The 24235-nt window shown below is 61.5% G+C and overlaps 1 protein-coding gene across 3 annotated transcripts in view; it reads right to left on the bottom strand.

The window, feature by feature from the left end:
• Window positions 1-24235, bottom strand: part of CDH23 (cadherin related 23) — a 361784-nt gene that overhangs the window by 91380 nt on the left and 246169 nt on the right. For all 3 annotated transcript variants that reach the window (XR_011382433.1, XM_070057798.1, XM_051823796.2), the window contains exons 17-26: window positions 22600-22727; window positions 18559-18631; window positions 18225-18341; window positions 14749-14861; window positions 13569-13676; window positions 7829-8018; window positions 7444-7589; window positions 3912-4131; window positions 2483-2635; window positions 466-579 (exon numbers count right to left, since the gene is read on the bottom strand). Coding sequence is in view for 2 of the 3 variants with exons in the window: in XM_070057798.1 (XP_069913899.1) it covers window positions 466-579; window positions 2483-2635; window positions 3912-4131; window positions 7444-7589; window positions 7829-8018; window positions 13569-13676; window positions 14749-14861; window positions 18225-18341; window positions 18559-18631; window positions 22600-22727 (1362 nt within the window). In the remaining variant the exon portion in view is untranslated. The remainder of the gene's footprint in view (window positions 1-465; window positions 580-2482; window positions 2636-3911; window positions 4132-7443; window positions 7590-7828; window positions 8019-13568; window positions 13677-14748; window positions 14862-18224; window positions 18342-18558; window positions 18632-22599; window positions 22728-24235) is intronic.

Here is a 24235-nt window from a genome sequence, read left to right as displayed (position 1 = left end):
TGCCGGCATCCCCTGAGCCCGGAACCAGTCAGACCTAAAGCCAGACCTCCCAGTGGACTGGTTTCGTCAGCCCACACTGCTGAAGTCAGCTCATTTTCATTGTTAAATTTGCAACCCAAAGAATCCTGCCTCAAAGGTGGTCCCAGATGCTGCTTCCTCCAGGAAGCCTTCCTGAACCTGGCCTGCCCCACACTCCCAGAACCCCCCTTTTCCCTGCCTGCTTGTTATCTGTGGCCATGCAGTCACTGGAGCTGGCCTCCACGGAGCTGTTGCCCCTCCCTCCTGGCAGGGGGCCCCACGCCTGGCAGTGCTCCAGGGATCTGTTGAGTGGCTGTGGCTGCTTCCCCGCTGTGGTGGGCAGAGGTCATCCTGCGGCTCCAGGCCTGGCCCCTCCCCTCGGGGGGTCCCCTATGTGAGCTCTGCCAGCAGGGACTGTTGTGAGGTGCAGGGCAGAGCGGGGCTCACCGATGGCCTCCAGGACGAGCGTGTACGCGGCTGTGGTCTCACGGTCCAGGCCCACCACTGTCCTCACCACAGCGTCGCGGTAGCCCACGCTGAACTTCCCGTCCACGTTTCCACCTGTGGGCGAAAAGGACCGAGGCCTGGGGTCACAGAGCAGAGCCCCCGGGCAGGGAAGGGGTGGCACCCACTCTGCTCTCAGAAGTGGGCGGCTGCACTGTGGCTCAGCCCTGCCCCAGGGCTCTGAGGAGCCTGTGTGGACTGTAGTAGGTACTGTGTACCTAGTACCTACTGAGCACTTGCTGTGTACCTGGCACTTCACCTGCAGCACTTCATTTAACCTCCGAGGGACAAGAGGTCCTTGAGTGAGGGTGTGTGCTGGCTTGGGCTATGGTCTCTGTGCTGGTTCCGGCCCCGTGCCCTCCACCACTCTGCACCTGCCTGCCCCGCAGCGGCGTCCGAGAAGTTAACCTGCACTGGGGTTCTACGTGTGCTGAGGACCGCGGGTGCCCGAGTATCTTCTCGGCAGTGCGGCAGGGATGGGCTGGAGCACAGCTCTGAGACCCCCCCCGGGGGGGTACTTATGGCGGCCACACACAGAGTGAAGAGTAGAGGCAGCTGCCCAGAGCCAGGTGCCCCTGAGTCCCCTGACTTCTGGGCTCCTTGGGAAACATGAGAGCCTCCTGTCCTGCGTGCACAGAACAGCGTGGGAGACCCCTCCCCTGCCAGCTGGCGGGCAGTGCAGAGATGCCAGCAGCAGAGGGCGCCTCTGCGCTAGGTTTGCAGCGAACCGGGCTCAGGACTCTGCTCTGCTCCCAGCACAATGCACAAGAACGGAAAATCGGGGAGGGGCTCTCAGCAGGTCTCAGGAACCCACCTCCCTACGTGCTGGGAGGGCTCCCTTGTCCTTACTGCTTTGCCCCCGGGGAGACCCCTCGGCTCCTGAACTCCAGAGCTCCCTAGTTCTGAAGTCCCCTCTGCAGCGGCCATGGGAGGAACTACAATGCCTTGAGTGTGGCAGCTGAACCACGTAGTGTGCGAGGAGTCTCCATGCTGCTTGTCCTGGGGTAGTCTCAGGGACCAGACCAGGAGAGATAGGGAGGGAAGGGATCTGAGAAGGAGGGGCCGAGTGCTGGGAAGACACTTTGGTTGCAGCGAGCAGAAACAGGTGTGAACAGGTGCACACATCCTCATACAACATGTGAGCAAGGTGGCTGCAGGTGGATCATGGACAGAGAGAAGACTGAACTGGGCAAATGGCCGAGAGTGTGGGAGAACCTTTCCCGCCTCCCCTGTGTCCTGGTGCCTGTCTGTTGTGTCAGGTCCTGATACTGAGCACTGGTTCTCGTCCAGGAATGCCAGGCACACGGCATGCACACCACCACTTACCAATCCTACCACTGCGCAGACATCACCAATCGATTATGCTCATTTTCCCCTGTTGGGCCAGGCCACCGCCCTACAATCTTCCTCCACTGCCCTACAATCTTCCTCCATGGCTCTACAGGTGGAAGCTACGGGACATCTGGAGCTAAACCCATTCATTTAGGGAGAGCTAAACCATCAGCCTCTAAACCGGTGGGGACTCTCTTCATGAGCAAAGGGTCTCCCAGGGAAGGCCACGGCCACATTCCCCACATTCCTGCAGTCAGTGCTTCCCCGCCCTCACTGCAGGTGGGCTGGAAACCTCATCAGCCTCTCCGCCTGCAACAGCTTCAGGAGGTCCCTAGGGGGCCAGGCCAGAGAGACCTAGCTGCAAACATGGGGGAAGCCGAGCGCAAATCCTCAGGGTGCCACACGCAGGGGCTGGAGCACGAGGTGGGGGCTGCAGCCTCCCTCCCACCCTCACATCTGGGAGGGGCAGGCCAGGGTGAGCGGGGGCAGGGCCGCGGGAGGAGGGGCTCGCTGGGATGAGCGGGGGGGGGGGGGGGGGGGCGGGGGCGGGGCCGCGGGAGGAGGGGCTCGCTGGGATGAGCGGGGGGGGGGGAGCGGGGGCGGGGCCGCGGGAGGGGCGGGGCCGTACCCGTGATGAAGTAGCTGAGCTCAGCGTTGAGGCCAATGTCGTTGTCCGTGCAGTTCAGCCAGACCACCCGGAACTCGCGCGGCACGTCCTCTGACACCGACACGTTGTACACGGCCGGGAAGAAGGTGGGCGTCTCATCGTTTACGTCCAGCACTGCGGGCGGAAGCAGGTGGGGGAGGTGAGCCCGGCTTCCACTCGGGACGAGCAGGAAAGAACTCGCAGGGGAGTCACAGGCTGCAGGTGGCATCTGTGTCAACACCTGGTCCTGAGCCTGGGACCCGCATGCCTGCTGGGGCCAGGACCAAGCTGGCCAGAGGGACACGGCCTCCCGTGGTCATCGGGAGGTGAGAACGTAGGGCCTGGTGACAACGGCGACAGCGGCTCTTCCCGCCCTTCCCACCTGCCAAACCCACGCCAAGTGCTTCCCATGCGGGGCCGCAGTACCCTTCCTGGGGCCCTCACAGGACAGGCACCACCAGGTGCACTGTGCAGACGGGTAGGCGGACGCTCAGGGCCGCTGAGTGACTTGTCCCGGGTCACACGGCCAGACAGTGGAGCGGCTGGGGTCGTTGGGGGGGGTCATGCCCAGGTGCATGTTGGGGTCACACAGAAGGGGACTGACTTTGGGGGTCTGTCTCCCCACAAGGCTAATGCCTTTTAGAGACGTGGTTTCCATGGCACGGCTGCTGCTGAGTCTTGGACAAAGGTCCCGCGACCAGGGTCCTCTCTGCCAGGCTGGGCACGCTCCCTGCCAGTCACCGGTGAAAACCTGGGTCCTCACACTGCCCCCGGGACCCGCGGCAGCCTTGGAGAGCAGGAGAGGGAATGTCCGGCCGGCTCTCTCTGCTCCTCGGGGTCTCGGCTCTCCACTGAGCAGGGCCAGCGTTGGTGCCCGTGTGAGCGGGGAACACTCCCAGGCCCCCGCCTGCACGCCTAGAGCGCAGGCCACGTCTTGCCTGCTAAGCTCGCGCTAATTTCCTCCGTGGTTACTCCTGGCCGTTGGGCAATAGCTCACGTCAGCGTCTTCATTAAAGACACATCCGGAGCGGATGAGACCCAGGGCCAAGAGGACTCTGGGAATTGCAGCTGCCCTCCCGCTGGGCGGGGCTTGCAGTGGAGTCCCGCCCTTCACCCCCACAGGAGGTGGGGCCTCCCAGGAAAATCCCCGCCTTCCGGAGAGGACAAAGGGCACCACCATCTCCCCTGGCTGCTCCACCACCCGTTCTGCTGTTGCTGGTGTCAGGGGCCGGGAGCTTGGCAGTGGTCCCAGTCACTGCCCTCGGGTCCTGGAGGCCGGGTCAGGACCAGGCTCTGCTGTGGGGAGGGGACCAGTGGAGGAGGGGGTCCCCTTAGCGCATGCGTCTGTGCCCACATGACTGCGGGCTCCCCACTCGGCCTGGTGCCGCCCTGGGCAGCCCTGCCGTCTCACCGCGGATGGTGAGCGTGCTGGTGGAGCTCTTGGTGGGCGTGCCCGCGTCGCTGGCCACCACCCGCAGCTGGTACTCGGCGACGCGCTCGCGGTCCAGCTCAGCCGTGGTCACCACCACGCCGCTGCTGCTGTTGAGGAGGAAGTCCAGGCGGGGCATGCCCACCTGCATGCGGTAGGACACCAGCCCGTTCAGGCCCTCGTCCAGGTCGATGGCCACCACCTGAGGGGCAGGAGAGCTGCGTGAGGGGTGACCACACCAGGACTGCCAGGAAGTGCCCCTCCTCCCGGCTGACCCAGCTTGGCTGCAGCCCACACACCTGCCCCTCTGAGCCCCGGCTGGCCACTCCCCCCCCCCCGCCCCCGCCGCCATGTACCCTCCCAGATGCCCCCTAGGGGGCAGCGTGTCAGCGTCCAGCGCCCTCTGGTTCAGATGCAGTGAGCGAGGCTGGGGTTGGCGTGGGAAAGGACCTTTCTGGAACAGAGCCCAGGCCCCCACGGCTTTCTGCCTTTAACCCTGCTCTTTCTCTCAGGGGGCCCTCCAGGATTTATTCCCGCAAGCTCGGGGCCTCCACGCTGTCCAGCTGCCCTGGTCCTCCAGCCCTTGTACAGGTGTATGGAGCACTTCTCACAGCTTCCAGATCCTTCCATTACCTGGAGCTCAACTACGTGATTGCACAGTCAATAGGCTTCCTCTCCTTTGTTCTGATTTGTAAGATAGTGTAAACAGAAAAGTATCAAGGAGGATTTTTGGGGCCGGCGCTGTGGTGTAGCAGGTAAAGCCACCACTTGCAGTGCTGGCATCCCATATGGGTACTGGTTCCAGTCCTGGCTGTTCCACTTCCTATCCAGCTCCCTGCTAATAGCCTGGGAAAGCAGTAGAAGATGGCCCAAGTCCTTGGGCCTCTGCACCTGCGTGGGAGACCTGGAGGAAGCTCCTGGCTCCTGGCTTCAGATCAGCCCAGCTCTGGCCGTTGCAGCAATTGGGGAATGAACCAGTGGATGGAAGACACCTCTCTCTCTCTTTCTCTGCCTCTCCTTCTCTCTTTGTGTAACTCTGATTTTCAAATAAATATATAAATCTTTAAAAAATAATGAAAAAATAATTAAAAGCCACTGCCTGTGATGCCGCCATCCCACGTCAGAGTGTCAGTTCCAGTTCTGCTCCCTGCTTATGTGCCTGGGAAGGCAGAGGGCGATGATCCAAGTGTTTGGGCCCCTGCCACCATGTGGGAGACCTAGAGGAAGCTCCTGGATCCTGGCTTTGGATCAGCCCAGCTCCAGCCATTGTGGCCATTTAGGGAGTGAACCAGTGGATGGAAGACTTGTCTGTCTGTCTGTCTGTCTCTCTCTCTGCCTCTCTGTAACTGCTGTTCAAATAAATAAAGAAATAAATAAATGAATAAATCTTTTTTTTTTTAAAAGCCACTGCATGTGATACCGCCGTCCCATGTTAGGGTGCCAGTTCCAGTTCTGGCTGCTCTGCTTCTGATCCTGCTCCCTGCTAATGTGCCTGGGAAAGCAGAGGAAGATGGCCCAAGTGTTTGGGCTCCTGTCACCCACACAAAAGACCTGGATGGAGTTCCTGGGTCTGTACACCGGCTTGGCCTGGCCCCAGCCCTTGCAGCTACTTGGGGAGTGAGCCACTGGATGGAAGATTCTCTCTCTCTCTCTGTAACTCTTTTAAATAAGTCAACCAATCCTTTTTTTTCCCAAAAGGATGATTTTCAACAAGTCATTTGGAGATTTCACTATTGTTTATAGAAGCCATTTGGGTCCACGTGGGCAAGGCTCCTCAGAATCCCTGCTCTGCGCCGCTGGCTCCTCTGTCCCCATCAGAATGATCCCGACTCAGGACCCTGATATGTTGAGTTACACCGAAATGGGCTCAGGCATTTGAACAAAAGACAACTGTAACAGTGGTTAAAATAAGAGCTTCGGGTTAAGCTAAGACACTCAGGATTGGAAAATGATGTCAAGTCATCTGGTCTAATTCCCATTCCACAGACTTGACAGGAGAGAGTCCAGACTCAGCTTGGATGCACTGTGGGATGGGGAACTCACTACTCCTGCTGTATTTGCACACAGCTCTGATCTCTGGAGAAAGTTCTTCTAGCAGGAATCTTAAATGAAAGTCTGTTTCTTGGTTTTCATCTGCTTGAAATGCAGGGAGAGAAAGAGAGGGAGAGAGATGAGGGAGTGAGGGAGAGAGGGAGAGAGGGGGAGAGGGAGAGAGGGGGAGAGGCAGGGAGGGAGGGCGGAGGGAGCTCCTCCATCCGCTAGTTCACTCTCCAAGTGCCTGCAACAGTCAGTGCTGGGCCAAGCTGAAGCCAGGAGCCTGGGACTCCCAGTGGAAATCTTTGATAGTGGAGGTCCTGGGGTGACCAAGGAGCCCCACAGCTCCTGTGGGAAGCCCCTTCCTGCATCTGCAAATGGCCTCCCAGCTCCTCCCACCGCCTCCCGAGAGCCTGGGCCCTTCCCTGTGAATTCAGCAGGTGGGCTGGTGGGTGACTCCCTCCTCTGCCAAGAGCTGGGTCCCGGGCTCCCAGGCTGGCCCGTCCCCACACCTTCTCCTCTGGGGACTCCTGGGAACAGGCTGCTGTTCCTGGGGCTGGAGCTCCCCCTGCTGGGGGCCGGGAGTGGTCAGAGCACACCAGGAACCTCCGAGGAGGCAGCCCTGGGCCACCCCCCTGGCGTCCCGGTGCATTCCTGTGTGCTCCCAATGGGGCCCAGCTGGCCCGGTGCTGCTCTCTCCAGGATAGCCCCTGGTGAGACGTGTAATGCACACAAGGGATGCGTGCGTTCCTGCGGGCTGAGCCCCAGCTTGCTTTGCGGGGGTGTCTGGCTGAATACCCGTAGTGCAGCCGGGCGGGTGCTCCTGCCGTCTCCACTTCACAGGCAGGACCACTGAGGCTCCAAGTCACACAGTGCACAGTGGGACCACACACTCCAAAGCCCATGCGCGTACCATGGGGGTGGCCCTGTGGGTCTAGACAGCTCCTGCTGGGGCGTCAGCACCTCCAGGGCCTCCCCCACTGGGACGGTGGCACACGAGGCCCAGGGCAGGCTCTCTTCTTGGGCAAAGCTTCCTAGAACTCAGGGCGGAGTCCCAGTCCTGCACGGAGCTGCCTGGGGCTCACGGGAGGGCATGGGGGAGGGGATGCCTGGCTAAGGGTCTAGGTTACCTCATCTTTGTGTTCTAGAACCTCCTCTGGTTTGGGGCATGGAGGGTCTGAGGCTAGACCTTCATAGTCAGTTGATGAGAACTCTCTGACTTGGCTTCTTCACCCTTCTCCCTGGAGCTTTCCCGCCACCTTGCCTAGTCCGCCTGTCTTCCAAGTCCAAGCTGTAGCCACTCCTCCTCCAGGAAGCCTTCCCAGCCACTGCCAGTCGCTCGCAGCACCAGCTCTGCAAGCCTGGAGCAGCTCACTTACTGTGTGGTGGTCATGGTTGGCACCCCCTGTCCTGACCCCTGCATGGGGCTGGGTGCCCATCACCCACCTGTTGCCTGGGAGGCCAGGGACGGGAGACTCACTTGGTAGACGGAGACCCCGGCGGGGGTGCCCTCCAGGACCTCGGCCACGAAGGGTAGGTTCTGAAAGGTGGGGTCGTTGTCGTTGAGGTCCAGGAGGTTCACAAACACTGTGGCACTGCTAGTGGCCCTCAGAGGGGGTCTGCCGCCTGCGGGATGGGGAGAGACGGAAGTCGGGAGAGAGCAGCAGCTCCAGTGCCCCTCCAGCCCCACGGTCCCTGTAGGATACACAGGGGCCAGGCCTTGCACCCCATGGCCCCTTCACCTCCTCTGGGGGTGCTGTGGGGGGTCACTAGTGGGCCACGCATCACTTCCCGCCCAGCCCCAGGGAGCCCCAGGGAGCCCCAGGGCCCCGTCCCCGGGGGCTGGCCAGCGGGCGCGTCCGTACAGTCGGTGACGGAGACGATTATCCGACGCATGAGCTCCGCCTCCTCGGGGTCCGGGTTCTCCCGGTCCAGCATGACGTGCGTGGTGCGGATCTTGCCCGTGGTGCTGTTGAGGCTGTAGAACTTGTTGGGCGGCTGGATGCTGTACACCAGGGTGCCGTTCTCGCCCAGGTCTGGGTCCACGGCTACCACCTGCCCCAGAGCGGGGAGGGAAGGGAGGAGAGGAGAGACCCCTGCCCTGAGCCCAGCCCAGGGAGGCGCCCTCTGTGTCTGCCTTTGGTTGTCTGAGCTCACACCCTGGTGCCTGTGAGGGGTGGGCATTGTGGCTCCAGCCCAGGCAAAGGGACCCTTGTCGGCCCTGGGAGGGGGTTCTGAACCGGGCTGGGAGCTGCGGGGTACAGAGCTCAACCCACAGCGGAAGTCTGGGCCTCTGCAGCTTCTTCATCTTCTACCTTTGACCTTAGGTGAGTGCCTTTCCCCCTTGGGCCTCCAGGTCCGTAGAGGTGAGAGTGGAGACCCTGCCTCAAGGTGTGAGGACGAGCCGAGGTACCTGCCAGCACCCAGCACACACCTGTGTGCAGCAGGCCCTGTCCCCACACTGCAGGTGTCTATATTATGCCAGTTTCACAGATGGGGCACGATGAGGCCCCAAGGTTTCAAAGCCAGGAAGTGGAAGAGCTAGGATTTCTACCCCAGCTCCGGGTCCTCCCAGAACCCACGCTAGCAGCCGGCGGGCCACTCTGCTAGCACATTCCTGAGTCCTTCCTGTCTGGACACACAGGGCGCTGAGGGCCAGCAGGGGGCTCCAGTGGGTCCGTGACCGTGAGGCTCCCCAGAGTGGTGGGCAGTGGGGAGTCTGTGCCCGGGCAGGGCCTTTGGAAGGGTTTGCAACCCTGCCTGGATTTTGGAAAGTGGTTGCTCACCCCCAACCCTCTGCATATGTCCTTTGCTGCTTCTGCCTGACTGACAGAGACCCGGGCTCCTGTGACACTAGGGGTGACGCACACAGCAGGGGAGCCACGGGCTGGGACTGATTGGGAGGACGGGACACAGCAGGTTGGGACGGTCTCGGGCTCGAGGCGGGTGGGGCTTGAGGAGGAGCGGGCAGTACCACCTGACAAGGGCAAGGGGCCGGCACCTTCGCTCCCCAGCCCACCTGTGGTCCCACGTCCGAGGCCCCGCCCCAGAAAGGGATCGGTGCTCAGTGCCGTCCTAACCTAACCTTGTCGGACGAACCGCAGGGCCCCCGGCCGGCCGGCTATGAACAGAAGGGTGAGGGCCAGGCGCCATGAACACCGTCCAGCGGGAGGACAGCACGTCCTTGCTGCGGACGCTTGGCCTGCACACCCTCCATCTCACTCAGTCCTGGGGCTTTGTGCTTCAGTGGCAGAATCGGTCCCTCCCCTGCCTTCGGCCCTGGTGGAAGTGTCTCTGGAGCCACCAGACCAGAACAGACAGATGGGCGCCTGGCAGAGCACTCCCAGCTGTCCCCAGCCCCTGGCCCAGGCAGAGGGGGCTGACACAGGGGTCGCACCTGCACCGCCAAGGCTTCTTGTGTCGCAGAGGGGTGGGGGCAGCCCCTGCCTTCCCAGCCTTGCAGCACTGGTGTGGCGCAGGCATGAGGCCTTGGGGTCCCCGCTTGCTCCCATGTTGGGAACAGGCCCAGGGCTCCTAGGCACTCTGGGCCTGATCAAGTCGGGCAAAGTCGGCACCCATGGGACTGGCGGCTCCACACACATCTCCCTCCAGGGAGACAACGAAGGGACTTCGCCACTGGCCTCTGCCTGGGGAAACTGAGGCATGGAGCAGTGACAAGGGCTGCCCCAGGCCAGCAGGTGATGGCCGCTTCCCTCGCCCCTGCCACACCAGAGGAAGCTCGAGGGGCTGCCCCAGGGCGGGGATGCTGGTGTCTGGCCTCCTGGCCCCTCCCTGGGCTGTGGGCTGCAGCCCCTCCTGCAGGCTCCCTGCTGGGCGATTTTGCCGGATCTCCCCACTTTCGCTCATTTAGTTCCCATTCCACGCGCACCATTTTTCTCCCGCCTGACGGGGAATAATTCTCTCCCTCGCCCCACTCCTTTATTTTGCTGGAGGGCTTTGAAAGGCTCTAAATCAATGCCCATCAGCCAGGTCCTTGAGGGGGGCTGCAGGGGCCGGTGCGGGGGGGGGGGCGGGCCACCACCTCACTCGCAGACAGAGACGCTGCCCTGGCGGCGCCCACGTGCCCAGCCACGCCCCCACACCCACAGGGAGCCCCGAAGTACAGCCCACGGGGTGGGGGGCACAGGCTGGCTCGGCCGCACACAGTTCTCTGCAAACTGCTGCTGCCTGGGGCCCAGGGCCACGGCCAGCACCTGCTCCAGGGGGGCCCTGGGGAGAGTCCTGGCCGCGCCCCCCCAGCCCCCAGGGCTGGGGTCTGCCAGGAAGGAGGGGCAGTCAGATTCTGAACACTCACAGGCGGCCTCGCTAGGCCAGGCAGGGCGTCACGGGTAAGCCCAACGGGTGAGACCCTAGCGGGGGAGGAGGATGACGGGAGCGTGGCACGCCAGCCACAGGCCGCACACACCCAACCACAACTCCTGTGTGGTTTGCACCTTCACTGCCGCTTCATTCCTAAGTTATTTGCCTCTTAATGAGCAAGAGACCCAGTCAACAACCGTGCACAGGCTTGGCCCGGCCAGGAAGGGGACGCACAGGGGGACACACGGGGGCCTCTCTGAAGGAGGCGGTGTTTTCAGCTGGCACAGATGGAGGGGGAGGAGCCCAGCAGAAGGGGCAGGGTCAGCAGGGGCGGGGGAGAGCTCACGCGGCTCCAAGGTGGGAAAGAGCTCTGTGGGTGCAGGAACAGAAAGGCCAGTATTGGTGTGTGCCTATGTGTGCATGCCTGTGCATGCGTGCAGGCATGCATCGCACGCACACGCCTGCACACGTGTGCATGCCTGTGTTTGTGTGTGTGCACACGTACGCACATACATGTATGTACATGTCTGTGAATGTGTGTCTATGTACATGCATACACATGTCTGCACACATGTGCATGTCTTGTGCTTGTGTGTGTACACGTATGCACACACATGTATGCACATGTCTGTGAATGTGTGCATGTCTATGTGCATGCATGTGCACGTCTGCATGCATGCGTGTATGTGTGTGCACACATGCATGAGGTGTGTAGGATGAGTCGGGGGTAGGCCAGTCCCTGTTTGACCATTACCTTCTCTTTGATGTCACCAGGGGTCGCCATCCCTCCACTCCCTACACCCAGCCACAGCCCCTGCCTCACCCTGGGTGTCCTGAAAGGTAATAAAATAGACCCCAGATGTATGTATAAAACTTGAGGGATTTTCTAAAAGTTCACAGAAAATGGGATCAAAAGATAAAATTTATCTTGGTGCAAAAATATTTTGAATCCATGCACATAAGGGGTCTTCAAAGAGTACAGGGAAATGCGTATCATGGAAAATTATTCACGGCTTTCAAGAATTTTTTGCAGCAAAATAAACTTAGGTTTTAATTCCATTTCCATGAACTTTTTGAAGTACCTTCATATGTGCACAGACATACGTGCGCAGCTGTAAAATTTGAATTTTTACGACTGCTCCTTTTGAAACTATTTTGCCAGGACAACTTGATTAATGTAACAATTTCCTGGCAATTATCAAGTGTAATTGGGCATTTCAGAGAATTCTAGAAAATTCTCAAGAATTCTAGAAATTCTAGACACTGTTGGTCCTCAGATGCAGTGAAATTTTTACCATTACTAAAGCTGCTGTCTTATGGTCAGTAACTTTAATATACCAAGTGTTCCCTCTGATTTTGCTCTTTCTTTTAAACTTCAGGGTCTTATGGGTGCTGAGAGGCGAGAGCCCCAGCCTTGTGCCTGCCCCGTCCGCAGGGCTCTCACACGTCGGCCTGCGTAGAGGCAGGCACGGCGCAGCTGCCATGGGCTGTGAGGTTCTGCTGAGGACCCTGGCTCTTCCTCTGTCGAGACAGCAGCCCTGGGGTCTGAGCACACCGTGGCACGGTGCTCCCTGAAGGCAGGCGGGGGCACAGTTGTTCCCTATATCCCTGCTCTGCAAGCACAGGGCTGCACACAGTAGGTGCTCACGGAAGGCTTGTGGAGAACGCCTGCACAGCGAGTGGGCCCTGGGGAGCTGGCCCTGGCTTGCTGTCTGTACCTGCCCATGGCTCAGGACATGGAGGAGGCGGGAGACCTGGAGAAGACCACCAGGGGCCGGAGCTGGGACACGCCCACAGCCAGGTGCAGATCCCACCTCGTAATGGCAGGTGGGCTCTTTGATAAAGGCATCTCTGATCGGTGTCCCATGGAGCCACTCCCTCCTGGAACCACATCCTTTACCTGCCTCTCAATTCCCTTTGGGAGGAATTTTCTAGAAACACGGGAAAGATCACGGAAAAGAGTTGAGCAGGGGTTCAGAGGTGGGCGTCAAGCCCCAGCTCTTGGGGTCCCTGTCGGGAGTGGGAAGGAGGTTGTCCAGCGCCAGTACCCAAGTGCCCACCAGGTGGCAGCAGAGACGGTCAGCCCACCCCAGAGCCCCAGAGCAGCCGGCAGACTGCCCAGCACTGTGGTCTCTGGAGCTGCTGGTGGCCTGGAAGGCATCCGGCCACCTGGGGCTTTGGAAATCATAGGTCCCAGGACCCTCACCCCTGCCTTACTGCACTGGGACCCTCGGGAGGGGACACCCACGCACTGGCTGAGCTCCACGTGGAGAGGCGGGCAGGACCGTGTGGCGGCTGGCCTCCCTCTGTCCTTGTCCTTCCTCCTGGGTGGTCCTGGTCCCTACCGGGCATGCATGATGAGGGAGTGGCCAAGGCTGCCTGGGCCCATGGGGTAGCCTTCCTGGAGGGCTGGACTTCTCCTCCCACCTCACCCGATTCTCAGTCTCTCAGGACCAGGGCCACCTGCCAGGGCACCACCTCAGCTGGCAGAGGAGTCAAGGCTGGGCCAGGAGCCTTCTAATTCCTTGTCTCAAGTCAGACCTGTGCTCCGGGGCTGGCATGTGATGCAGCTGGTAAAGCCGCTGCCTGGGACTCTGGCATCTCATATGAGCACCGGTTTGAGTCCCGGCTGCTCCACTCCCAATCCAGCTCCCTGCTAATGACCTGGGAAAGCAGCAGAGGATGACCCAAGTGCTTGGATCCTTGCCACCCACATGGGAGACCCAGGTGGAGTTCCACTCCTGGCTTTGACCTGGCTGAGCCCTGGCCGTTGTGGCCATTTGGGGAGTGAACCTGCAGATGGAAGATCTCTCTCTCTAACATTACATTGCAAATAAAAAAAAAAAATCTTAAGGGGAAAAAAAGACCAGTGTTCAAGTCCCAGCAACACCTCTTCCCAGCCCTGGCACTTTGGGACAACCCCGAACCCCAAGTCTCAGTTTCTTCCAGGGTGGGTGGGAACAGGCCCCACCTGCCTGTGAGAGCAGGAGGATGGGAGAGAACCCGTGGGAAGCCCTCGGCGCGGTGCCGGTTGGTCCGGGCTCGCCAGTGTGTGGTGCTACCACATGCCGTCAGGGCTCAAGTGTGCCATGAGGCTGGCTGGGTGGCAGCAGGGCCGCACGTGGCGGGATGGGCCTCCCCATGGGGACAGAGGCAGGTGGCTCAGCAGTGCGCTCCTAGAGCCCCGTGGAGGATGAGGGTCCCCGTCCTGGGCGCCCCGCAGCTGTGGCTCCACCTCCCGCCCCACCAGAGTCCTCCTGGCACACAAAGCCATCCGCCACCTACCGTGGTCACGTCCGAGTCTGGCGGCGTCATCTCCACCAGGTTGATGTAGTAGGGGGCGTCCTTCCAGGTGGGGTGGTTGTCATTGATGTCCAGGAGGGTGATGTTCACCTGAGGAGCCACAAGGGGCGCTGTGGGACACATTCCCAGAGATGGGCCAGGGCGAGGCCCACTGCCTTAATTCCACCAGCTCCCCACACCGTGGGAGCCTCGCCCAGAGCCTGGGTTCTGGTGGCCAGGAGGGAGCCAGGCTCCTTTGGTGGGGGGGAATGGATCAGATGAGCTCTGAAGTCCTGGCTGTGACTCCCCCGCCCCCCCCCCCCGACTGGCAGGGTGTGGGTCTGAGACCCCCTTGAGCTTCCCCATCTCAGCTACAAGCCAAGCAATTTTGCTGCTCACCTGCCACCAGGTAAATTATTGCTAGGGCTCTGGCCGCTATTAGCACGGGCCTCCCTGGCTGGGGAGGGCACTGGGAGGTTTTTTTTTGAGTCCCAGCCAAATCTGGCCAGACAGGGATGGGGGGGGGGGGGCAGCTGCCAGCAGGGGGTGCCCAGGGAGAGCTGGAGAAAGCAAGCCGGGTGACAGAGCGGGCAGCCGGCCCTCCTCTTCCTTGGCCACAGAGGCTCTGCTTCCCCCCTGCCCCATTCAAGAGCTCCTGGGCCCGCAGTTCCTTCCTCTTGCCTTCTACTCTCTGGGCACCGTGATGGGGGTGACAAGGCTGCTGGCTTCAGGTGGGGAGAGGGGAGCATCCCTGCCCTCTGCTACGCAGGTCAGAGAGGGCTGGGGTGGCCACAAGTCCCCTGGGACCCTCTAGAGCCCTGCTTCCTGCTCCGAGCTGCCCTGTGTGCCAGGAATACTGGTTTCTGGTTCTTGGCAGGTGCCACACGAGGAAGGGGCCTGTGGGGCTTGTGCCTCCTGCACCCTGCCTGGCCGGGCTTTTGGGGGCCGCAGAGGAAATATGCCACTGACTCCTCCCACACGGAGGCCCAGGTGCCTGGGTTGTGCTTTCCCACGGCTGCTGTGGCCCAGTGCTGCCCTCTGCTGGTGAGGGACTGGCACTGCCTCCCCACTCCCCTCTCACATTGCCTGGCGCTGGGCCAGGACAGAGTGCCCAGAGGCCTCAGGGAGGCAACCCGAGGACCAGCTGGGGAGCTGCAGGCTGACGGGGGAGGGGGGCGCTCACGGTGGCGATGCCCGTCTTCTGGTTGTGGCCGACGCCCCCGTCCACGGCGCGGACGATGAGGATGTACTCAGACTTGACTTCCCGGTCTAGAAGAGATGTGGTGGTGATCTCACCTGTGGGGGACGGGGGTTGGGTGGGCCAGGGGTAGGTGCGAGAGAGACGTCAGTGAGCCGCCGTGCTCACAGAAGCACGGGGGCCCCCCTGCGAGGGGCGACGGGACCCCACGCCCAGGAGGGAGCTGTGGGTGTGGGGACACCAAGGCTGGTGCCCAGGGCAGCGACTTCTGACATTGTCCTTGTCGCCCACATCCCGTGGGCTTCAGTTTCCCCAGCCGTGTGGAGCTCATTTAGTCGGCAGGGTGGAGGTCTGGGGACAGCCTGGGCCCTGTGTGTTCACCCATGGGAAAACGAGGGCCTTACAAAGGCTGTGGAAATGCATGCGGGCAAAAGCTGGGCTGTTCCAAACCCTCTGCACCAAAGGAGAGTCACCTTTGAAGCCCCTTTCCGCAGACTTTTGGAAGTCCCCCTGTGCAAGGACAGGCAGGCAGGACCCCGAGTGTTTCACACACATGTGGCGTGTGATGAGTGGCGGACAGTTCCACCCCCGGTGCCTGGAGAACGAGCAGTCGGGGTGGCCGGCGCTGTGGCACGGCGGGTTAAATGGTCACCGCCGACATCAGCATCCCACACCAGAGCGTCCCCGCCGCTCTGCTTCGACCCGGCTCCCTGCTGATGCACCCCGGAAGGCAGCAGTGAGGCTCCTGCCACCCACGTGGAGACCCACATGGAGTTCTAGGCTGGTTTTGGCCTGGCCCAGCCCTGGCTGTTGAGGCCATTTGCAGAGGGAACCAGCAAATGGAAGACTATTTCTCTGTGTCACTCTGCTTTCTAAACAAATAAATTAATACATAAATAAAAGAATGAACAGTTATATACTAATTTCCTAATTACCTGGTGAGTAGCATAATTATATTGCCTTGAATTTTTTGAAGTGTATAAACAAGTTATTGTTAAATATAAACACTTAAGGGGCCGGCGCTGTGACGTACCACCTGCAGTTCCGGCACCCCGTATGGGCACCAGTTCGAGTCCTGGCTGCTCCTCTTCCATGGGGAGTTGGGGGTGTGGAATAAGGTTATGGAGAAGCTGAGGCTGGGAACGGAGACCAGCAAAGCCTTGCCCGGCTGAGCCCCAATCCCAGTTGGCGTGGTGTCAATTAATTGGCAGGGCGAGGAAAAAATTAATCTCTAAAAAGTTTAAAACACGAACTTGTCGGCGTGATAGATGGCCTCTTCAGTCTGGGAAATTAGATCCAATTAAGGCCACCTTTGTGGCGCAGGCCTGGCTAATTTGACCAAGGAGCTCAGAGGGAGATGCTTACGCCTTCGGAGCTGAAGGAGCTGTGTTAAGGCAGCAAAAAATGGCCTGTGGTCAACACAGGCCCCAGTGCCGAAAGGCCAGCTGGCCACTGTGCCCCTGGGGGCGTGGGGTGGGGGTGGAGGGGCTGCCTGCAGGGTCGCGACATCCCGGATCTGGCGTCACAAGCTCAGGCCCTGGGAGTCCTCACTCGGGTCCTTAGCTTGTCTTGTGCCTTGTTTTCCTCGTCTGGTCCCTGCCTCCCAGAGGGGAGGAAGCGAGACCATGGCAGTCAGAGGGTGCAGCACTCTGTATTTATCAACAATAATTAATCATTAATTGCTAGAATTGACGCAGTGAGCCCACCGGATCCATGATTTGCATCCTCAGACTCAACCAGCCACGCACTGGAAAGGTGCAGAAAAGACTGCATTTATACTGGCGTCCATCCGGTCCCCTGAACGACACGGGCTAACACCTACTTATGCCGCATTTGCATTGCGCGGGCAGGATACGGCATGGAGAGTTGGTTTGAAGAACACGGAGGTTGTGCGAATTCATGGAGGGGAGCTGGGGCTGTGGACCCTGCGGCCAACCCCGGCCAGGGGGCGCCTGGAGAAGCGAGGGGGGCAGCAGGGGAGGCTCAGGCTGGCCCCGTCTCACAGGACTGCTCTGAGAAGTCCGCGGGCTCACGTTTGAAAACATTGTCGTGAGAGAGGCAGAGACGGATCTTCCATTCGCTGGTTTGCTCCTTAGACGCTCGCAACAGCCAGGCTGGGTTGGGTCAAAACCAGGAGCCTGGAACTCCACCTGGGTCTCCCGTGTGGGTGGCAGGCACCCAAGCACGCGGGCCATCACCTGCTGCCCCCAGGGTGCTCAGCAGCAGGAAGCTGGGTCAGCAGAGGACTCTGGTATGGGACGTGGGTGTCCCCAGCGGTGGCAGCCACTGCGCCAGACACCTGTCCCCGGGACCTCCACTCCCTGGATCAGTGGCAGCCGTCAGCTCCCCGAGCTTCCAAGAGGGATGGGAGCCAACCCCGACCTGGGAGGTGTGGGTAACAGGAGGACCCAATGCCCTGCTGTGCTGACCACGTGTGGCCAGCAGGGCCAGCGTCCCTTCCAGGGAGGAATGACCGTGCGACTGGGGCTGCTAGGCAGGGACTCTGTTCCCCAGAGTCTTTCTGGCATCTGGGCAGGGCACGTGTTTGGTTCAGCCAATGGGATGTGGGCAGAGGTGATGGACGTCACTTCCAGGCCTGGCCTATAAACTCCTCCCAGCACAAGGTGGGGCTGGAGTCTGGGCCCTGCCCGCCCCAGGGAGGCCGTCCCCTGAACATCTGCCTGTCTCAGGTGTAACCTGTTGGGTGTCCGGGGTTCCTTATCACACCTAGAAATGGGTGCTTGGAAGTGGGGCACCTTGCATGTCTGCAGAGCTGGCCTGGCCCTGCCCCCGAGGGCCAGGACTCCCCCACTTCCTGGACCCCAGCACTTAGCACAGCCCTGGGGTCCCAGCAGGCCCTGCCATTTTCTGAATGAGCCATGAGTGACTGGGTACACAGGCTCCCGGGTTCCTCCCAGGGCTGGCAGGAAACCCTGGAATTTTCCCCTGCTTCTTTCTGCTCCCCACCCAGCTTCAAGGAGGAGAGAAAGCTGGAGGGGCCGTGGAGAGAGGAGGAGGAGGCTGGTGCGCCTGAGCAGGGAGCTGGGGTGGGGGCCTTGTGAGTGAGCATAAGGGCCAGTGACAGTAATGTCCCAGGCACCATTCGAAGCCTGTCTGGTCCCCACCACAGCCTCCCATGCACTTTGCTGGTAGGGAAACTGAGGCACGTGATGATGTGAGGGGAGGATCCTGAGGTCAGGGCTGAGAAGGGGACCCGAGGGCTTGAATAAAGGCGCCTGGAGAGGGATGGGGCAGCGTCTTCATGTGGGAGGGGCCCCCACCCACAGGCACTGTGGTGGGAGGGGCACACTGGGGAGATCAAGGACCCCACGCAGCAACCGAGCAGGGTGCTCGCAGCTGGCTTGCTCCAAATAGACAGGGAGGAGACCTGGCCCCGAGGCCAGTCCGGGACTGGGTATGGGGAGTCAGCCTGGGGTGCAGCCCTGGCCTGGGGGGCTCACCGGAACGGGCGTTGATCCGGAACTGGGCGGAGCCCTCCAAGGAGTAGATGATGGACTCCTGGCCGTACTCGCGGGAGCGGTCCAGGTCCGTGGCATTCAGGAACAGCACTGTGGCGCCTTCCGGGACACAAAGGTGGGGTGGCGGCTGCTCACCCTGGACGCACAACCCCAGGCCCCAGCACTGGGAACCTCCAAGTGACCGGCCCTGGGGGTGGGGTGGGGAGCCCACCTGCTGGGGGGTCCCAGGCATGACAGTGGCTCAGCAGAACCCCTGGCCCTGGTTCATCACAGAAGCCTGCCGGGGCCACCCCGAGTCTGCGCAGCAGGGACCTACCTGCCATGATGTTCTCCACCACGGAGACGAAGTAGGCGGGCTTGCTGAAGGTGGGAGGGTTGTCGTTCTCATCCTGCAAGGAGACAGACAGGCTCAGGAGCAGGCTGGTGCCGCGCCGGCCAGCTGCCCGAGGCTGGCGTCACGAGGGGTCAGCTGTCCCCCTGCTGGGATGTGGTTCAAGGAGGCAGGACTGGCCCTGGGGAAGCACGCAGGCTAGAGAAGGGACGCTGAGGGACAGGAGCTGCGGACTGAAGGCGGCAGTGGGGTTGCCCACGCCCCTGCTCTCCCGTGTCCCCGTGAGCTCCAGGCTTCCTCTACTCCTACCCTCTGCTCATCAGCCCCATGCCAGGGTGCCCACTCGGACCTGCCCTGCCCGCTCAGCTGTGAGGATGGTGGACGTTTCTGGAAACCCTCATAGAAGGCGGGGAGAAAGGGGCACCCTGACTCAGACGTCCACAGAGGCAGCCCCTCCCTGGCAACCCTGGCCGGAGCCCCCAACCACCCTCTCTGGAGGGCTCCCTCCGCTGGTTCCACCCTCGGCAGGCCAGGGTGTGGCACTGCCCAGGGGCTGTTGCAGGCGGGGGGGAGGGTGCCCCATGCTGCTCTCCAATCAGAGGAGGAGTTCCTGCCTTCGAGACCCTCATCCTTAACCACTCAACAGGAAGCTCTCGCCGGGGGGAGGGGAGGAGTTGGGGCACAGTGGATTAAGCCACTACTAGGGACACCAGTGCCTCTGTCGGTGTGCCTGGTTCGAGCCCTGACTGCCTCACTTCTGATCCGGCTCCCTACACACACACAGCCGGGAGGGCAGCAGGTGATGGCTCAACTGCTTGAGTTCCTGTCACCCAGAGGCGAGAGCAAGATGGAGTTACCTACTCCTGGCTTCAGCCTGGCCCAGCCCCAGGTGTTGTGGCCATTTGGGGAATGAACCAGCACAAGGAAGGTCTCTCTTTCTCTCTCTCTCTTTCTCTCTCTCTCTCTCTCTCTCTCTAACTCTACCTTTCAAATAAATAAATAAAGCTTTAAACAAACCAATCAACAGACAAAAAGAAGCCATCCCAGCCCCCTCTTCCAGGAAGCCCCCCAGGCTCTCTTTAGTCTTCCCTGAGTCTTCCCCCAGTTCCAAGAGCCCAGTGCAGAGCTGGAGACCCTGGGGGTCCTGATGCTGCAGTCTTCAGTGGATCCCACTCCAAGGGTTTCACCTCACAGAACGGGGGGCTCGCTGGGGGGCAGGGTCCTTTATCAAGGCCCCCTGGCTGAGCAATGTGACAGAGACAGAGGTATGCTATCTGGCTGCCCACCCTGGGAACTGCAGAGAAGGGTGCTGGGTGGTGGCACCCGGCAGGAAAGCTCTCCTTGGCCTCTGGCTCTGAGTGCCCGGGACCTGTGCTGACTGGTCCCTCTGCCCACACAGCTGATGTCCCGCGCCCCTGGGCATGCCTGGGCACGCCCCGCCCCCGGCCCGGCCCATGCTCCCCACATGCACACACATCCGAGCTTCTGCTCAGCTGCACAAAGTGGCGCCGAGAATGTCAGCGACAGAGCACGAGGCAGAAACTTATTAGCGGTGATATTTCCCCGGATCCTGGCACTGCATTCGCTATTAGTTCTAATTCAGCGGCTCCCTCTACAAAAGCTTATTGTCCCCTAATGGGAAATCTACAAACCGAGTTTGACTTCTTTATTAAAAACCAACAAGCAGCGGATCGAAAGGAGTCACCTGGCTGGGCTCGCCGGAGCCCCTTGGCGCCCGCCGGTGGCTGGCTGCGATCTGCCTCTCCCCACCCACGCCCTGTTCAGTACTCGCCGCCATTTGCCACCTCCTGCGGCCCACACCGCACCGGTCCACGGCTTCCCCCACCAGGGCTGCAGGGAGGAGGCAGCTGCGCCAAGTGACAGCTACTTAAAAACCACCCACGTGCAAAATCAACCTGAAGGCGGTGACCTTTTCAAGTGTGGTCCTTAGACATGAGTGACTGCGCTGTCCAGAGATGAGTTCACCCCCAGCCATGGCCGCACCTGGTCTGGCTACCACAGCCTTCTGCCGCCAGAGGGCCCGGTTGGCCAGGGGAGGAACAGAAGATGTGCAGGGTTCCTGTTGACCCGCATGGCAGCGCTGAGGGCTTGTGGCGATGGCGTCCCTTCTCAGGGTGTGGGGCCCCGGCTCCCGCCCACCCCCCACCCACGGGGGTTCTCCAGTCCAGGGAGGGAGGCTGTGGGCTACTGGGACTCACAGCCCACAGGAGATGTGCTCAGCCCCTCGCTCAGGTTCCTGCCCTAACTGAGCTGCAGCTGGGGCAGGGCCTGGGGCTGGGGGCAGTCTCTGGGTTTCAGAATCTCCTTATTCAAGCTCCTTGAAGTGGGGTCGCCTGAGCAGCACGGTCGGCGTCACTTGGGTGCTCGGTAGAAACGCGGCGTCTCGGGCCGTCCTCTCAGCCACCAGCTTAGAATGTGCCCTCTGCTACGTGCCCAGGTAGTTCTGTGCACAAGGAACTCAGTCACTCATGGACGGGGATGACCGAGGTGCTCGCTGGAAGGCTGTACTGGCAACAATGTCCACCCAGGGGTCAAATCCCATCAATAAATGAGGAAGGGACCCCTGGGCCGGCTGTGTTATCTCCCTGGGCCTCAGTTTCCTCATCTGTAAAATGGGACAGCAAGGGTCTAGGCAGTGTGCAAGCACCTGGCTTACTGCAGCAAGCTCTCATGTCCTGTCCAGGGATGCCGGCCCAGCCCTGGGCAGGTGCTCAGGGGTGTGGGTGTGGGCATGGGTGTGGCCAGGCAAGGGGTGGGATGTGAGGGCTGCGGGCAGGGTCAGGCCACACGGTGAGGAATGTCAGGGAGAGGTTACAGTTGGCAGGGAGGGCGTTCCCACCCTTGGGCACCGCCCTTGGCATCTGGAGGCGGGTGGCTTCGAGTGCAAGTCCACTTCTGTGGCTCTCATCTGCCCTGTCCTTCATCCCCTGCCACTCCCTGGCGCCCGGGGCAGACACACTGGCTCCAGAAGCAAGTCGCTGGTTCTGTGGTCCCTTTGCTGTCCCAGAGCCTGCACAGCCTCGGCCTCCCGGCCACCCTGAAATCCGGCTCCCACCTGCCCGCTGGGAGGGCTCCCCGAGGCACTGCTGCGACTTTTGAGTTCCACCGATCGGCAAGTACACAAGCTCTCCTGTCACAAGGACCCTGTGGCTCGGGAGCTGGCCCTGGGGCATCGGCCTCCGGGGAGAGGGTGAGGTGTGTTAGAGCCTGGTGTGGGAAGGCCAGGCGGCCAGGCTGGCGGGGGTGAGCTTTCCTGGCTGACATCAGATCTCAGCAGGCTCCTCACCTGACATCTGACCTAATCTGGGAGCCTGTGATGCCCCCGCACTTTCATTAACACCCAATCACCCTCCCAGATCACCCTATCACCCTCCCAGCCAGAGGCTGGGGCTTGCCTTGTCCAGGGTCTGCCCTGTGGTCAGCCCATGCCCCGAATCCCTGAGATCAGTGGCGGGGGGAGGGGTGGCATGCGGCAGGGGAACCAGTGCAGAGGGCACTCGAGACATGGGAAGCGCCGGGGTTTGCTCGCCACTCAGGCCACACCAGCCGCGGCTGGGCTTCAGGCCGCTCCAGAGGAGTGGGGAGAGGAAGGAAGGACAAAGTGGGGAGAGCGCGGGAGAAGGGAGAAGACGACCTCCCAGCATTCCCTGAGCCTTCACAGAGCGAGGCCAGGAAGGAGGGACTCCATGCCATGTCCTCCTGGCCGGATCTCAGCTCCATTCCTCTCTGAGGTGTCCCGAGGACCACAGGCGAGGTCAGAGCAGGGCCCCTTGTCTCAATTCTTGAGTTCCAGGGCCCACGGCCTCCCCTGGCAGTGCTGGGAGGTAGCCTCACTGTGGCAGCTGAGGCAGGGGTTTGGTGGAACAGCCCAGGTCACTGTGGGGACAGCCAAGGAGGTGGGGCACTGCATCCTACCACACCCCCAGGCCAGGCAGGGCCCCGACACTGGGAGGCACTCGCCACCCCAACTCTGGCAGGGCCAGGCCAGCAGCCTCGGATACTTACGAACACCTCAATGATGACCGGGACAGTGCTGTTGAGGGGGGGGTTGCCGGCGTCCTTGGCCATGACCGTCAGATAGATGAGCCCATTGGGTATCTGCTCGTAATCCAGGGGCCGGCTCACGCTGATCACTGAAACAACAGGAACATGGCCCCCTGGAGGCAGCCCCTCAAGCCCAGCCCAGCCCGCCGGGGAGTGTCTGGGCAGGGGCCGGGGCTGGCACAGCTGAGGCCAGCTCTGCCCTGGTGTCCTCTCCTGCACCTGCGTGTGGACCTCACGGTGGGGAGCCAGGTGCACGGATGGCGCTGTGCCGAGCTCGCCGGGCCGTGACTGCCAGTGGTAATGGAGAAACCAAGCTCAGAGAGGCTCAGAGACTCATCCAAGGTCACTAGAGGAACTTAACGGAGCCCAGTGTGGCTGAGTCCAGAGCCCAGGCCCCTCCCTGGGAGGCACCACTGCCTGCTTGTCCGTCTGTCTGCGGGTCTTCCCATTCACCCGGCCTTTTCTTTATGCCTTTCCCCACTTGGTCTAGAAGCTCCTCGGGGGACAGGGTCATGCCTTGTCTTCTGAAGCCCCACCCCTTTGCCACCCCCACTCTGTTCACTGTGCAGGGCCCAGCATGGGGCTATGGGGTCCCTGCTCTGGCTCCTGTGGCCCCAGCTATTTCTCCTGTCGCCTGCTCTGCCCTTCCTCCCCTCCTCCGTGACCCTCCACACCCTCCCTGCCCACCCCAAGGCCCCTGGAGCAGGGTGCGGCTGTCCTGGGGAGACTCGGGCTAGGGGCTGCAGGCCTCCCCTCTTGCGGGGCTCTGCTCAGAGGAGGCTGAAGAGCGCCAACGGGCAAGGCAGGATTTGCAGGGAGTGCAGATGCCTGGTCCCTGCTACGGTCCCCTCCCCCACTGCCCCTGCAGGAACTCTCATGGGGTCCTGTTCTGGGCTAAGCCATGCGAGGGGTGCATAGGCTTGAGATGGGGGTGCCAGGGCACCACCACGATTTTCCACTGGGACAAGGCAAATGAGCCGTTGGCTTTAGCGACACGGCACCTAAGGGGGTTCTTCTAGCTGAGGGCGGGCAGGTGACATGGAACTTTGGAGCTGTTTGAAGAGGGGCGGCATGCTGGCCTGGGGCCTCCGGGGCCCGGACTGCGATTTCTATAGCGCAGGGGCCGGGGATGAGCCTAGAGCCACCGGTGCATGTCCATCTGTCCTGGTGGCACAGACCTGGCCTTCGGCGTTAGGGATGCTTCCAGGGTGGGGAGGGGAAGGAGGGAGGCGTCAGGGGAGTCCTCAGAGCTTCACCCCCACCGGGAGCAGGGCCAAGGGCAGGGAGGCAGGGCCCTCCTGGCAGAAGGAACCGATGAGGTGGGGCCTGCGAGGGGACAGCGACCAGGGGTGCAAAGTGGCCAATGCTGGGGGGCGGGCGGCTGAGAGTGAACGGGCAGCTCTGCTGGGCGACCTCGGGTGGCCCCTGCTCCGCGTCTCTGGGCCTGCGCGCCTCCCCAAGAAGCACGCTGGTCTCTCCGGGGACCTTGGAGCTTGGGGCTGCTGCTCTGCTCTCCCTGCCAGGGCCTTAGGCAGGGGGCAGAATGCACGTGAGGCTGCCGGCACAAGGTGCAGAGGGAGGAACTGCCTGTGGGCCA

Source organism: Oryctolagus cuniculus, chromosome 15 (genome assembly GCF_964237555.1).
Source record: "Oryctolagus cuniculus chromosome 15, mOryCun1.1, whole genome shotgun sequence".
Classification (NCBI taxonomy): Eukaryota; Metazoa; Chordata; class Mammalia; order Lagomorpha; family Leporidae; genus Oryctolagus; species Oryctolagus cuniculus.
This window is presented reverse-complemented; position numbering and strand designations above follow the sequence as displayed.